Source organism: Pseudochaenichthys georgianus, chromosome 17 (assembly GCF_902827115.2).
Source record: "Pseudochaenichthys georgianus chromosome 17, fPseGeo1.2, whole genome shotgun sequence".
NCBI lineage: Eukaryota > Metazoa > Chordata > Actinopteri > Perciformes > Channichthyidae > Pseudochaenichthys > Pseudochaenichthys georgianus.
The window spans coordinates 7621102-7637130 of record NC_047519.1 but is presented as its reverse complement, the minus strand read 5'-3'; the positions used below and the strand labels follow the sequence as shown (position 1 = coordinate 7637130).

The window sequence follows — 16029 nt, the reverse complement described above, 5'->3', positions numbered from 1 at the left end:
AGTATTTGTTTTCAGGAAAATCTTTGTATAAAAAGAATACTACACTCATGATAAAGGACACTGAAAGATCTGTATGTATTTATCGCTGAATATTATTTAGTTTTTTGTCATGTATGTAATAAAAGCCAATAATGAATCAATGAATGCCACATTTCAAAACCAAAACAGTGTGCAACTGGTACGTTGTTATCAGGCAGAAAATGAGGTGCTTCGTTGGAAATGAAGGGAGGAGATATTATCCACCCAAGCCTTTAACATACAGAAGAGTCAGACCTGTGTGCTGTTTGCAGAGGCTGGCCACAACCTCCGGTGCTCCTTTCAGGTAAGCATCCATGTGTTTCTCCCCCAGCCGCCGTACCACCACACTCATCCTCTGCAGGGTGGAGGAGAACGGGAACTGACGCACGATACCGATCTCACAGGACTAAGGAGCAGAAAACATGTTGCATACATGTTAGTAGTGGAAATAAAACAACAACTTCCAATCTGTTATTATTTCATGTGATAAACCAAGTGGAGAACAAGACAGTTCTTCCTCGTTTGTATGCTATCTATGAAGCAGCCAAGAGATGGTTAGCGTGGCTTAGGATAACGTTTGTAAACAAGTGGAAACAGCTATCCGATCTCTTAACATTTGTCCCCCAGCACCTGGAGTCATGCAAAGACAGCAAGTCATAGCTCATGGCAAGCTGTTTGCCCAGTTTGCCCTAAGCAAAGCTAAGCTAACTGACTGGTTGGAGTAGCTTTATATCAAGTGTACAAACATGAGTTGTATCAATCTTCTCATTTAACTCTAAGCAAGAAAGTGAATAAGGGTAGCCTACTGTTGAACAATTATGTAACATTTTATATCATATGTATGTATTACGTTTTTTAGACTACTGATTTTCAGACGAATTCAGACAGTTTAGTTTAGTTTTTACACTTCAGATTTTATTCAAATTAAACAAACATGATGTGCGGGCTGAGCTGTGAGCTTAAGAGGGGCTGGTATGCAGACTCAGATACCTTTGGACAGAGCCAGGCTGTTTCCCCCTGATTCTAGTCTTTATGCTAAGCTAGCCAGCAGCAGGCAGTAGCATTATATTTAGCGTACAAACATGAGTGGTATTAATCTTTTAACTCTGGGCAAGAAAATGTATGTGGGGAATTAACAAATATCTACTCATCAAATGTTGAACAATTTATATTATGTATCAATGAAAAAGGACAACTTACGGGTAGTGTTAATTTCGTCAGCTATTTTTAGTTTAGTTTTAGTCTTAGTCCTGTGTTAAATTTCCTTTTTAGTTTTAGTCATATTTAGTCACCTTCATCCTGTTTTTATTTAGTCAAGTTTTAGTCGACTAAAGGTCTGAACATTTTAGTCTTATTTTAGTCGACTAAAACAGTAAACATTTTAGTCAAGATTTAGTCGACTAAAAGTCTGAGCATTTTAGTCTTATTTTAGTCAAAGAAAACTAATTATTTTAGTCTACTTTTTGTCAATGAAAACTGTTGAGTCTTTTTTAGTCATCAGATTATATAGAACATTTCAGTCAAACTAGTCTAGCCAAAACCAATAATTTGTCATTTTAGCATATATAAATAAATAGGATTATATCTTGTCCTTATTTGATGAAAAACACAGGTTGAATGATTAAGCAGCTTTGCAGAGAGTATCTGGTCAGGTTTGTGGTGTTTTTACCAGCTGTGTTTTGGCCACATTGCTTCCCTTCTGATGAAACAATGCATTCGCTTTTTATCTCCGCCTCATTGTAGCGAAAATGGGCCCAAATATCACATTGTTTCTTTCTCCCAAGCAGTGGTGGCTTTAGACTTTTTCGTTGTCAGTCATTTTGACGGACAGGATTGTAACATTTCCGTCATAATTCATTATTATCCGTCGAGTGCACAATTTATCAATCACTCGCGCTGACGGGGGGGTATTCGGTTAACGCGACCACTGCTCCCAAGCCCTGTTGTTGCCATTTTATTTTGTGTTAAATAAGGTTATTTAGACCATGAGTTAGACCCGAGTCTTCCTGACAGTTCACAGTGTGCCGCTGCCATGGATGTATAATAAGAACTGGATACAGCGTGGGAGGCGGGGCCTCATTCATTCCTATGAGAGTTGCTCATTAGCGCATGATGACAAAATGGCCCAACTTTTGAGAGAGCGAAACGTCACAGATTACCCGGCATGCCTGAGAAGTACCCGTATGTGCACTCATAGAGCATGCGCAACTTTAACCACGCCGCCCAAAAGGCTCGTTCACATTAAGCACGTGAATTTGCGTACACGTAACAGCACCGTGCGTTCATGACAGCGTGGTACTGGATTTATATTAACGATGCGGCAGTTAGCAGCTAGCTAGTAAATTATGCTAAATTACACATCAATCGTTATGTACTTTTATATTACGCTGACATCAGGATCTAGTGATATCCAAGCAACAGAGCTTCATTTAGCATGATACTTGTGTGGGTTGTACATGAAACCACTTGGTAATATATAAAAATGTATTGTAACGGACTGGTTGTAATGTTGATGTTTGATGTGTTTGTTGTTCAGAGTTTGTTTGCATTTTACAGAGTGTCAGTGAACGTGCCACTGTTTTGATGGACGGTTCTTGTGACCTGTAGCTGTGGGTTTGGGTGGGAGAGTGTTGTCTGGTTGGTTGGGGCTGGAAGAGGGAGGTTCCTGGGGAGAGGGACGGGGGAAGCTAGGAAAAAGCTAGCGGGAGACGTGACGGAGTGTGAGAGTACGACAGGGTTAGTAGATTGTTTTGGTGTGGTTATGGCCAACAGTAACCTGTGATCTGTGCAATAAACTCCCGGATAAAGGACAAACTAAGCCTCCCTGTGTTCCTGTAGCGAGACGCTACAGTATGTTCAAGCCTGTTATGATCAATTGTGAGTTAAAACTTTATCTAAAAAGTAAAGCTGATGATGGATTACTGTGGTGGAGTTAAAATAACAATAGCCTATTTCTTTTTGAAATGTGATGGAGTAAAAGGATAGTAACTGTGATTATTCATGTTAAGTAGCCCACAAGTAACTAAAACAATTGCAAGTGCAATAAGAAGCTACAGGAACGTTAATCTACGTCGGTAATATTAACTTTATTTAATACAACATTTACAATTTACGGTACAAGATTTACATCATACAGCTCATGTAGTATAATATTTTACAAATGATGAATTACAGCAAACATGTGCAATATATCCATTATTACAGCTCCGCTTCCGTGGGCTGGCAGTAAGGCGATATGGTCCGTTGTTATTGTGCATCCATGGGTAAAGAGAAACTCATGTAGTGCTGAACACGTAACATGAACGTGCCGGGCGGCGCGGTCCCGTGGGTTAGATGCGGAACTGCTGGGAGAAAAACTGACTATCAGAAATGTAACGTTATCTTTGATAATATTTAGTCTCCTCATTTTTCGTCAACGAAAGTAAAGAGAGATTTTGGCATAGTTTTTATTTAGTAAACTACATTTTCGTCTCGTCACTTTTCGTCAACGATATTGCATGATGATTTCGTTGCAGTTATTGTTTACTGCCGTCTGTGCCGTCTCGTCATCGTCTCGTTTTCGTCATGGAAAAAAAAGTCGTTGACGAACATATTTCGTCATAGTTTTAGTCAACGAAATTAACACTACTTACTGGTAACTGATTCAGCTCCTAGGGGAAAAAAGCAAGGATTTAACGACAATATAATTCTGAGACGAGGATCTAACTGATGATAAAACAGTGATATGGACCAGCGTCACTGTACCATGTTCTGAGTGAGAGGATTGTTCTGATTGGCTTCAGGGATGGATTGCTTTGGAGGTCGCACGACTGTGGGCATTATGGGATTGTGGAGTGTAGTCTCTTCCTCTGTGGGCTCCTCTAGGATCTAAATAAAATCATAAATTAATAACATTTAAATTCCATTACACTTTGTCGAGCATGACGCAAAACAATCATCCACAGTCGCAGTTTCTTATTCAGAGGCAGAGACATTTTCTGCTGTTCATAATGGAGTTTCCATGGTACCAGACTTTAAGCATTTTTAGCCAAGAAGACCTTGCTCTGCCAAAGTGACAAAGCGTGGTGTTGCATAATTCATGAACAGATCCGAGCTAGTTGTGGTGCCAGTGACTGAGCATGTTGGGTGTAAACATGGAGAATCTTGGATTACCCAGCCTGTGGCGCTGAACATCTTCAGGTCTAAGGGGTCTCCGGAGAGCTCGCCCTCTATCTTGGTCAGTGAGTGGCAGGTAGCCATGCAGGCCACAAACGCAGAGTTAACCAGACTGTCTTCAGCTGCATCAGCCTCTGGGGGAGAAAAGCTGTGATGGAGAGGGGGGGGGAAAGATAAATACTGTATTACGTAAATGATTCTGAATGAATTAACAGGCATTATAAAACGGACAAGTCAAATCAAGCAATCTGATTGGTTCTTAGCCGTGATATACTGAGCGTATACCACGGGTAGAATTGTAAGTTACTTTTCACAACAAATCAGTATCCCTCCGCGTCTGAGAAAAACAGTATACCGTTGGGCTGAAAAGCATGCTTTTCAAACTGGAACAAGAAAGCAGCGGAGAAGTAACGGGGCAGAAACCCTCCTTTTTACGCAGCGGTCCAGACATAGACATCAAACGGCAAAACATATTCAGTGTGCAGTTCCTTTGGCATTAGGGCAGGGATATCTAGATACTTTCCAAGGTTTGACCTAATGAATTGTGCTACTTTTAAAGCAAGCAACGATGTTTTCAAATCTGTAATCAAAGAGGTCCGCAAAAACACTATCGACCAATCAGATTGCTTGATTTGACTTGTCAGTTTTATAAATATATTTACATTTCTTCTGTTACGAAACAAACTTACAAAGCATAAGATGGAAACATTTAAGATTAACTTCGACCTCCGGGGGGTCTTACTATGGAGGAGTGGATTGAGGAGTGCCTATCTCCAGAAGAAAAAAAGCACCTAAACGACGACATGCAGAGCTACGTGAAGAGCAGGTAGACCAACTGGAAAAGTACCACCATTCAAAAGCTTTCTGATGCGGGTCTTGAAACAAAGCAGATACATTATGGCCGTTAGTGGCCACAGGTGCGAAAGCTCTCTCCAGAGCTACTGGAAGCCGAATCTCGGGGACCGGAGAAAGTGGAGCAATATTCTCACCACGCTAAGCAACAGCCTAGAACAACCTCAACCTATACAAGTAACCACGTAAGCCATGCTACTGACGCTGGACAGGTTTTCAGTGGCTGCACAATAAACGGCAACATACAAATGAATGTAAATAAATAGACAAATAATGGATCAACGCTCTCTGTCTAATATGTTCGCTAGCTGTTAGTGTCGTTGCATAGCAACCACCTCGCTCTATGTTTCGTGCAGAAGGCAACGGAGGGACTATTTTATTTTGAACATCATTATTTACTAATAAAAACTATTTAAATTAGAGTGTGTATTTTTCTTTCATATTGCCACACTTGGTAACCGTTTTATAAAAGCAATAGCTCACTTCAGGCCGTGGTATATGCTCATTATATCACAGCTAAGGGGCGTGGTTCGGCCTGTCGTGAGCTATTGCTTAAATATACTATTCTTTCTTTCCTGAAATCAAAACATCCAGTGAGAAATGTTAAAGACAACTCCAAAGAAAATCTCCATCCGTTTATATATTTATATTAACCGAAAGTGTGGACCTTTAATACGTTGGCCTGCAAATAATGTGTCAGAACACGTTATTAGCTAATCATATCTGTTTTGTGGATACAGATGTGCATCTCATACCTGCCGTCTTCAACCATCTGCACACCCCACAGGTCCAAACCATCTTCAGTCAGAGTACCAGTCTGAAAGAAAACAAGTACACACAGTTAACAGCACACCAACCCAGGCCGCACTATCCACCCCTCAGAGCAGAACATCTATTCTTAACCGAGGTACAGAAATATATTTAGTCCTATATTTAATTCATTAAAATAAAACCATTCAGTGAACTTGTTACTTTTTCTCTAATCAAGGACTGACCTGTTGATACAACACGCACACACTCTTTCTGAGAATTGTGGAAATAAAACTAGAGCTGTTATGTCATTTCCTGCTAAAAGAGGTCTCTCAATCAAAACAATAAAAAAAGTTTGATACTTGAAGGAATTGTGTAGGACCATGGGAGTTGTTATCTTTCCACCATTGGTACCGTTGCAGTCCACTTCTCCCAGATGATATTTCCATATTTATCATCCTTTAAGACATTTTTACTGGAAGCCGAAATGTTCACAAAGGTCTCCTCACTTCAATTTTGTTATCATTTTCAGGTTCATATTTGTATGTAGTGTCTCTCCTGGGACATGTCTCCCTGCTTTAATGTTCAGAAAGCTCTTTATCGTTCTCATACTGCCTGTGCTGCAGCACCTCTTTTCACCCTCTGTCTGAAACCAGAACCTGGCCAACCCTGTTGTGGTTGGGCTGAGAGATGTCCCGCCCCTTCGCCTCATCATCACGTACAATGTGTTTGAACGCTAGCCAATACAAGCGTGAGTGTTACATAGTGATGCCATTATGTTGCTGAAGTAAACAAAAGAGTCCAATTGAGGCTTCAGGCAGGGGGGGGGGGGGAGTGTGTGGGAGAGAAGTGTGTGGGAGTGTGTGCTTTATTCAGTGGGAGAGAAAACTCCCTTCACAGAGAGTTAAAAAATCCATGTTTCTCTGATGCTGCTTGCCTGGCCCTTCGAAGCATTTAGTCAGCTTGTTTCTCTGTTAACTTAAGATCAAGATGTTTGAGGACTAAAATCCTTTATCCAGTTATAATAACAATTTAAAAAAAGAGCAAGACCTAAAAAGTGTATCGTTAAATTGTGTCTCAACATTTAATAGAACAAGTCAACCTCTAGAAAACAACCACACCGTTTACGAGGCGATACATCAACTTTACAGTAGACCAAATTAAACAGACTGTCAATTGCCTAAAGTTACAGATTTTTCAAGTTCTGTAAATTGAATAACATCTGGTCAAATGTAAGTCATCGAAACAAATGTGTTGTGGTCACCTTAAAAAAACGTCTTTGAAGGAACTGTCTGCCTAAAGCATGTGGCTGCTGGTTTAGAACAGAGTACTGTTATTCAGAAATCCACGCAATTAATTGTTTTTATTTGAATCAAATACCAGCCACAAATCCCACAAATGAATATGTTGTATTTGTTTGTTTGCCCAACATCAATCAATCAATCAATCAATCAATCAATGTTTATTTATATAGCCCAATATCACACATGTTACATTTGTGTGTACAGAATATCAGTATGACAATACTACACCCTCTGTCCTTAGACCCTCACATCGTACAAGGAAACACTTCCAGAGAAAACCCAGTTTAAAGGGAAAAATGGGAGAAACCTCAGGGAGAGCAACAGAGGAGGGATCCAGACCCGGCGGCAGACATACGTCTCTGGGCGGGCATTTGATGTACCAGGGCGGGCCCACCCCGAAACTTACATTTCCCGGGGAAACTGAATTGTGAAAAAGCTGACATGCTGAAAACCCAACGCCTGCAGGGGGGTCTGGGGAGATTCTCCCCCAGGAGATTTTTTGAAATACTAACATAAAATACACATTCTGGTCCTCTCTTGAGAAGAAAAATAAATACATCTATTACTACACAACATATTTAAAAAAATGAATGCCATTTCAGTTTTTTGTTACTTTGTTCTGAAAGCTGAACCTGCTGCTCCTCACAGAGAGAAGAGGCTGTGAATTACTTTACATTGCGGATACGGGTGGATAGCCCCCATTGTTCTGTGTGTCAAAATAAAAGACAGCCCACACATCAATCATCAAACCGTGGGGTCTTATTTCATTACGTGTTGATTTCTAACAACACGTAATGTTGTATCGATGTATATAGAGATGTACTCATAGACTGTATATATAAAGGATGTACTACATCAAAAGTATTCTCCGTCGGGACTTACTGCAACACCACGCCGTTATCTTGATTCTGATTGGCCAGAAGACATTATCAAAGATGTTCTATTGAGAAGACGATCACTACGTGACAAAAGTTTTCAAAACCGTGGCTACTGAAATCAATCTTACTAACTGCTGTCTGTGCAATTTACTCCATGAGTTGGCAGACTTTATTTTGCTTACTTACTGGTGGGGCTAAGCCATTTCTTGGTATGGCTGTAGCCTACCCCAGTATACCCTGGCGCCGCCACTGAACATAATAATAAAACAATTAAAATGTTGTATTCAGCCCTGATTAAAACAGCAGGCCCAAATCCTGGATGGTCGGGCCCAAATCCTGGATGGGCGGGCCCGGCCCCATGGGGCCCGCCCATGACGCCGGGTCTGGAGGGATCCCTCTCCCAGGATGGACAGACGTGCAATAGATGCCGTGTGTAAATAGAAACCTTGTTCGGTGTTTTAGAAGAACATACAAACCAATAAGCAGCTCTTATGATTAATTGTTTGCCAAAATGGCTTCCAGTTGATTATCACTCCAATCACACAGTCGACGAGGAAGCTTGACAATCTACACTAAAGCAGTAACTTATAAGAACAGTATGGTGCTTGGTGTTGTGGACAAATGGCTTCATTGTGCATCTACAGCACCGCCTGAATACATCATGATTCACTTGGGTTTGTGGTTTTGACGCTCATTCTGAGTGAAGGACTTTTTAGTCACAGTTGAACATTGTTCCTAGAAATGACACCGATAAATTAAGACCGTGCAAAAACCTCTGGGTTTGAAAGTCAAGCCGATGGTTTCAATCTGCATTCTCTCCAATAACAAGCAGGATGCAGCTTTCACTTGCTTTGATAGAACTCTATGTGAAAGGAACACTAGTAATCGCTTGATTTATGACCCGAGTCAACTTTTTCCAAATAAGTCTCAATTGCTCAATTACAATAGGTGTCCTTTCATGCTTTTGGGGGTTTTGCCTTTCCTGTAGTGTGTTATATCAGTGTTGGTGCATGTAAATGGTCGGCAAAGGTTACAATTCCATATGTTCACATTTGTTCTCTCCTGCCTGGAACGACTCCATTGGACTCCTTTGTTTACATCTGGAACATAATAGGCTTGTTTGAGACACATTGCGGCTCGCCTCGAAAGTAGACGAGAGTAGCCGATCGCAGCCGGGGGAGGTGTCAAAAAGCTCGTCTTAAGTCGGACAGCTCGGACTCGGAGTCGGCTTGACTGGCTGGGTTTCCTCCCTCTTAATGTTTGCAAAACTGATAGGTGGACAGGCTACAAATGATCAGTCCCTTCAGATCCGCACACATGAAGCTTCATGAGCATGAATTGAACAGACCTGCTGCCACTTTTGCTTTATGATGTGTACAACATGGATGTAATTTGATTTAATCTTGCCATTTTAAATGATGTATTCAATAAATAAGGTTAAACCAAATCATTACATTACAACAGATTTTATTTGAATTATTTGGTTTAACTTAAAGAGAAACTTTATTGTTATTGCACATATTACAGGTACTGAGACAACGAAATGCAGTGTAGCTTCTAACCAGGTGCAACAAGCAGTGAAGTGGAAAGTAATGTACACAATCTACAGAATAACATATAGAATGGATTGAATGATGAATTGGGGTATGAATACACTAGATATCAGCCTGTGAGCAGTATGAACAGTGTGTATGAATATGCTAAGATATATAAAGTATGAAAACGGTAAGCAGTATAGTATAACATATATAGATATTAATTTCATGATGATAAACATTGTGGAACAATGATGAAAAATGGGAATGGATGTGGCGACGTAAAACTGACACAAAACAACAACAAACTTTTGCCAGCCAATGGGAGAGCTTCATCAGCAGCACGTGGTAAAAACCACCAATGAGCGCTCAGCTCGAGATACCAGCGAGCCGTTTCCCATCAAGCATTTCGCTTCCGCAGCTCGTGGAGAGCAACTGCTCCAACTCGCCTCGCCTCGCTCTCAAGGCTGCGGGCGTCTTTGTCCCGCGAGATTTCAAAGTCTCATGTGGGCGAGCCTCCAGAGCAAGTCGGACAAAATGACTAACCATCATGCAACGCACTAGCAAGACGTTGATCGCAACTGCGCAGGTCTGCGCAGGTCTTGCTTGTCTCAAACAAGCCTAGTGACATCACTTGCGCTTCTATTGGCTGGCACTCCAACAAATTGTACGTGATAGGCTAAGGGGCGGGACATCTTTAAGCAGTTGACCAATCGCAACAGAGCCAGCCAGCTAACCAATCAGAGCAGACTGGGCTCTGAGGGTCAGAGGGTGAAAAGAGGTGCTGCAGCACAGCAGTATAAAAATAAAGAGCTTTCTGAACATTACAGCATGGAGACACAGTAGAGGCACTACATGCTGATATGAACCTGAACATTAGCATAATAGGGACCTTTCAACTTCTCCGTGTTACTTCTATTCCCAAAAACCAATATGACGACTGGCAACACCTCCAAAACTCAAGGCTTAAAAACCAATGGGTGATATCACAGTGACTCCATCCTCTTCTTACAGACATCTAGAACGTCTTCAACCCTGAAGCTGAAGTAGATGAACTATAAGATTTGTTTTTGTTCATTGTGTTTTATTGATTTAACAGTGTCAGAGAGAGAGGAATAGAGAGGGTGTTCATGCAGCAAGTAGCTGAGACGGAAACAAACCCAAGCCGCTGCATTACATTCTTAACAAGAAAACTAAATTGCATCACCGAAATGACAACTGCCGTCTAAATACCTTGTCGAAGCAAACCAGGTTGAGCTGCCCACACATGTTGATCCTCTGAGGACTGATGCAGAAGATGCCAACGCGCTTCAGACGACGCTGTGCGTACACAATACCGGCCGTCATGGCTGCCGGTAAGGCCGGGGGAACGGTGATGGTGATGATGTCCAGGGACTCAATGATGATGGTTTTAGCAGGAACCTGGATGAGTTTAGGGAGAAGCCATCAACGGCAGAACAGGAAGGATATCTACAGGCTGATGGAATCCTTACATCTCCCAAGGAAGCACCACACGTTTCAATCTGAGGTTACCTTTTTCATGATACTGAGGACAATGGTGTAGATGAAGCCGATCCCCGCCACCCCCACCAGACACAACAGGAAAAGGTATGCATCGCGGTACAGCTTGAAGTCTGCGGGTTTTGGGTGGAGGATGGAGCGGACGAGTTGGCCTTTCTCTGTACTGAAGCCTGTGGGAGCACAATGAATGGCACGTGTAATCACTTGTTAAAGTTATTTTCATCATGATATTTGGAAGTCTTTCTTCCCTGCCGTCTCACCGGTTCTGACCACAACAGCCTCCACCAGTTCTCCAGCGTAGAAGCGCGTCTGGATAACGTGTGTGCCGCAGAACAGCGTGTGTCTCTTGTGCTCCTCCGTGCTGTAGGTCCATGCCGCATCCTCGCCTGAACTCGGCAGACTCGTCTTGGTGACAGGCACGCTCTCCCCTGAAGATGGAAGGAGGGTTAGTCTCCAATACAAAAACAAAGCTTAAAAAGAACAACAGCTGCCGTGTAGCATGTGAGGACTATATTAAAATACAATTATTGTTCAATCAAAATAAAATATTTTGTCAAGAAAGTTGCCATGAAAAAATGCTTTCTTTCCCTTTTTTTAAATGAATTTCTCAGTTTTTAGTTTAATTCTGTGTCAGAACTGATGCTCCACTTTTAAATCCCCCTTCATTCACATTTAATTTCTGCACATATCTTTTTCCCACACGTCGTATCTTTCTAATGTTATTTTCTTTCTATTTCTTGCGTCGTTTTTCGGTATTTATTTCCAATCGCACTTGTATTGTTGTGGGTTAAGTAGATAAGTACTTGAGCCATGAATCCACTTGGTTAGAATGTTTATTATATTTCACCATTTACCAATTTATATTTTAACCATACCAACGTTTAGAAGTGAACTGTAATTGATATCATGATTTCACTGAGAAAAATAAAATAAGAGAAATAGTGTTAATCACTTTTGTCATGATGTATTCTGTTATCAAGAAAAAAATGAAGAAAATGAAGACCAGTTCTTTATTTTGTCTGAAAAAATAAACTAAAGAATTAGACAGTTCAGATGAACATAAAAAAAACAGCAGTTAGACAATTTTTTTTAACACAAAGTCCATTTACTAGCTTTTCCCGGGACGTTCGACTACAAAACTTCCTGAAAACTGAGAAAATCCCTTTCTCAGAAGACCCCGAGGTGTAGGGGAAAGCTCCAGGAAAGACTAAGAAGTAGACATTGGGTTAATATTTGTTTGTGTTCTAGAATATAAGGATATACGACCTGTCAGCATGCTCTCATTTACAATGCAGGTCCCATGGATGAGCACAGCATCGCAGGGCATGACCATCCCATTGGCTGGGACAATGATGACATCACCGGGGACGAGATCTGTTGACATGGCCTGTTCAATTTCTAGGAACAAGATTCAAATAGAAAAAAAGCGTCATTCATTTACAATATAAAATAATGCACATTACTATATCACATTAAACCAAAAGCACCACCGACACAATAAGACATCCGTCATTGCTGAATAATGATTGGCCGTCTTGTTTTCACAAATAGCCAGAATAAAGTAGAACATGCCTTTATTCCCTCTGCACACTGAAACACGGACCACGCTGTGTGTTGCCACCATGTCATGCAGCATCACATATTGCTGGGAAATAAGAGACAGCGTATCAAAACACACTTCTGGAAGTACACAAGCAGACAAAAGGATGAGTTCATACGCCTCTGGAGAGATCTCAGTTTGTCTGTCAGCAGATACACACTTTATGGCTCAAATGCGTTAACACAGCGAGGCATTTGTGTTGCATTCATGTGGTATTGGAACAATCGGAACTAGCAATGCATCCTTGCTGTTGGATGCCTTTATCAATCAGTGTATAAAAGGCAAAAGCCATTGTTTTGAGAACACAGTTCATCCTTGATTCCAAGTTTATCTTTGTGCCAAATGTTAGGAGAATACCTCCAGGCGTTCACGAGATATTGTGTTTTTAAGAATTGAACGTGGTATACTAGAGGTTAAGCGGAGGCATTGAAACATTCCAATGAACTCCCAGCTACTCGGAAGACAAATGTCAACATGTTCACTCTGAGCATCAAATACAACACAGTGTCTGTTCAGGGTCGATGTTGTCCGTCCGCACATTGTGACTTCAAGCTGATCGGACACACCACAGTCGGAGCTTCCTAACACAGAAACGGGACCATCTGATGAGCCTGTGAATGCACCATTAGCCTCCGCCTTCTGCTTCTCAAGTCATGGAATAAGAATATTAAGTGTTTCATGACTTACCTTCTTAATGGTGTACAGAGAGGTAGCTATGGAAATCACAGACATGAAAACTATGGCTGTAGCGTAATAGTAGTAGTCCTCCGCGCTCCACAGTATCACACTGAAGAGCTGGAAGATGTAGAAAGGATTTAAGACCTGGCGAAGGAACAGAAAGTGCATTAATGATGTCGGTAGGATAAAAGCAGTGCCAGACGTGATGCAAGACAAAGAACTCACCTCCTTGATGAGGAGCTTGAACAGAGACGGCACTCTCACAGTAATCTCATTCTCCCCGAAGAACAACCTCCTGGTAAAAAAAGAAAAAGCAATAAAGTACGATGACACGGAGAAGTGCATACTCTGATGTTCTGCCAGTTCATTGGAATACATTTGACTTTTGAATATTGGTTATTGTGATGAGAATGATCTGCAGGAAAGATGCTTGCATGCGTGTACCTGTAGTCCTGCAGTGTTTTAGACAGGCCAGCGCTGTGGTCGGAGTGGATGCTCGCGCAGCTCACCTTCACATCCTCCAAGCCTCTAGAAGGCACACGCATTCATTTCATGTGAATAATACACACAGTTTCAAGTATTAAATAACACACTTTTACAGAAGCCCTGAAAGGCCTGCAGGGAAAAGAGATTGAAATCTGTTCTAAATCATTGTGTTTTGTTTTGTTCCGTGTGAGTTACTTGATACCAGGTGAAACTATAATGTTTTAACAAGTATAACCCTTCTATGTTCATGGTTTCCATCTGTGAAACGGGTCAAAAGAATCTGTCAGGGTCGGTTTTGATACTACTTTCTTTTTCATCTGTGAATGCGAGTGATATTTTGTTGCGTAGTTTTGATAATCATTTCGGCCACAAGATTACTATAGTACTCTAAGTAGGACTTAAGAACTGATTAAGAATGAACATTCCACTGCAATATCAATAAACACCATCAAATGGTATATCACACGGAGAAACCATCTGAAATGACCAAGTGTCTCACTAAAACCTGTTTCTCATTCAATAATTAGTTTATTTCACTTTTTTCACCAACTTCCAAGAATATTATCCTGAAAATTTTTCTTTCCCGTTTCACCAATGAAAGAAAATCACTTGTTATTCTCTTAAACAAAAAAATTATATACAGATGCAAATGATATAATGTATCAGCAGAAAAAGATCTTCCTCGATTGCTTTCCATACATTTAGTTTGTTCAGCAAGAAGGTAAAACATTTCCAAATAAAAGCGCATGGTGTTTCAGAGGGACTCTTACATATAGAACTCAAAGTTCTGCATCATATCGTTCCAGTAGTATTTGGTGCTATGGTGGGTGAAGTAGAGGATCTACAGAAAGAAAGGGAGAGACATATTTAGTATTGTCTGTGGGACAGCCACACATGGGAGCAACAAATAATGTGAAAAAGCAGCAACCGTTTCAATATGAGGCACCTGAACAGGCGCCTCATATTTCCCATGATGCTCGTCGTGCGCAGCGCTGATACCGTAGTCTCCGGCTCCGTTCGGCAGCGGAGCTGTGGACATCCGATCCAAGCTGTCGAAGGGTTCCCTCCCCGGAGCCAACATCACGTGGACTTTGGCTCGAAACCATCGACTGAACTCGTCCTGTTTAGCAATATAAAGAATAGCTTTTGTTTTCCTTGGCTGTGAGATCACACATCATCAGTAGGAGGCGTGTGGTGCAGTGGATTCTGCGTTGGTGTTGGGATCAGGGGGTCACAGGTTCAAACCCCACTGCAGTCCCTGAGACACTTCGCCCACAGTATTGAGTGTGTGAGTGCCTTCGCTTTGGATAAAAGCGTCTAACAAGTGTCATGTAATCAGGAGAGTGCTACAGTGTTCGCCAAAAGAACGTAACACATGTCAGGATGATTAGTGAGCAGCGGCACCAGACTGAACTCACTTCTGTGAACGAAGACATAGGTTAGCACACGCTGGAGTAAATCTCTTTTTTAAACGTACTGTATTAAATGATCTGTTGTGACCTTTTGGTATATTGACAATAAGAGTCTTCTTCTATCTGTTGCCAAAAGTGTTCGTCATTCCACGATCAATCCAAAATCCAAAACAGAAGCTATTTTAGTTGGCACACCAAACCGGGCCCAGTCATCCCCCATAACTCACATGACCTTTCTGGACTAAACATACCCCTCTCCACAGCAGTTACCAACCTGGGTGTAAGATTTGACATCTGACCTTTGACCCATATCAGACACCTGTGCAAAACCTCCTTCTACCACCTCAGGAACATTGCAAAGCTCCGCCCCACACTCTCCCTGTCAGATGCAGAACACCTGGTCCATGCCTTCGTCTCCTCAAGGCTCGATCACAGCAACGCTCTCCTCATCGGGGTCCTAGCGGGAGCCTTCAGAAGCTCCAATACGTACAGAACAGTGCCGCTAGGACCCTGATGAGGGTGAGAAAGTACAACCACATCACACCCGTCCTTCATTCCCTCCACTGGCTTCCTGTCTCGTTCAGGATCGCACTACTGACCCATCAGTGCATCCACACGGGAACGCTCCTTCATACCTGAAGGAACTTCTCACATCTCAAGCCTCCACACCCAACCTCCGCTCCACAACCAACCATCGGCTTCGCCCCCCCGAGGACCACACTCCGCACAATGGGGGATCGGGCTTTCTGTGCAGCTGCTTCCCTCCGGAGTATTCCACAGACCACCGACGCCTTCAAGAAAGGCTTAAAAACCTCTTTTTAAAAAAGCTTTTGATTAAAC

At 41.8% G+C, this 16029-nt stretch overlaps 1 protein-coding gene across 6 annotated transcripts in view; it reads right to left on the bottom strand.

Moving 5' to 3' along the window:
* LOC117462263 (polyamine-transporting ATPase 13A3-like) overlaps positions 1-16029 on the bottom strand; it is a 48439-nt gene that overhangs the window by 25976 nt on the left and 6434 nt on the right. For 3 of the 6 annotated variants that reach the window (XM_034104405.2, XM_034104408.2, XM_071206461.1), the window contains 15 exons: positions 14706-14897; positions 14548-14618; positions 13736-13819; positions 13517-13586; positions 13301-13435; positions 12586-12658; positions 12280-12411; positions 11274-11441; positions 11026-11183; positions 10726-10914; positions 5781-5842; positions 4171-4321; positions 3763-3885; positions 3651-3668; positions 274-424 (listed from right to left, as the gene is read on the bottom strand). In XM_034104405.2, the coding sequence (XP_033960296.1) occupies positions 274-424; positions 3651-3668; positions 3763-3885; positions 4171-4321; positions 5781-5842; positions 10726-10914; positions 11026-11183; positions 11274-11441; positions 12280-12411; positions 12586-12658; positions 13301-13435; positions 13517-13586; positions 13736-13819; positions 14548-14618; positions 14706-14897 (1777 nt within the window). Of the gene's footprint in view, positions 1-273; positions 425-3650; positions 3669-3762; positions 3886-4170; positions 4322-5780; positions 5843-10725; positions 10915-11025; positions 11184-11273; positions 11442-12279; positions 12412-12585; positions 12659-13300; positions 13436-13516; positions 13587-13735; positions 13820-14547; positions 14619-14705; positions 14898-16029 lie in introns of those variants that run through there. The other 3 variants (XM_034104406.2, XM_034104409.2, XM_034104407.2) reach the window with 3 other exon arrangements.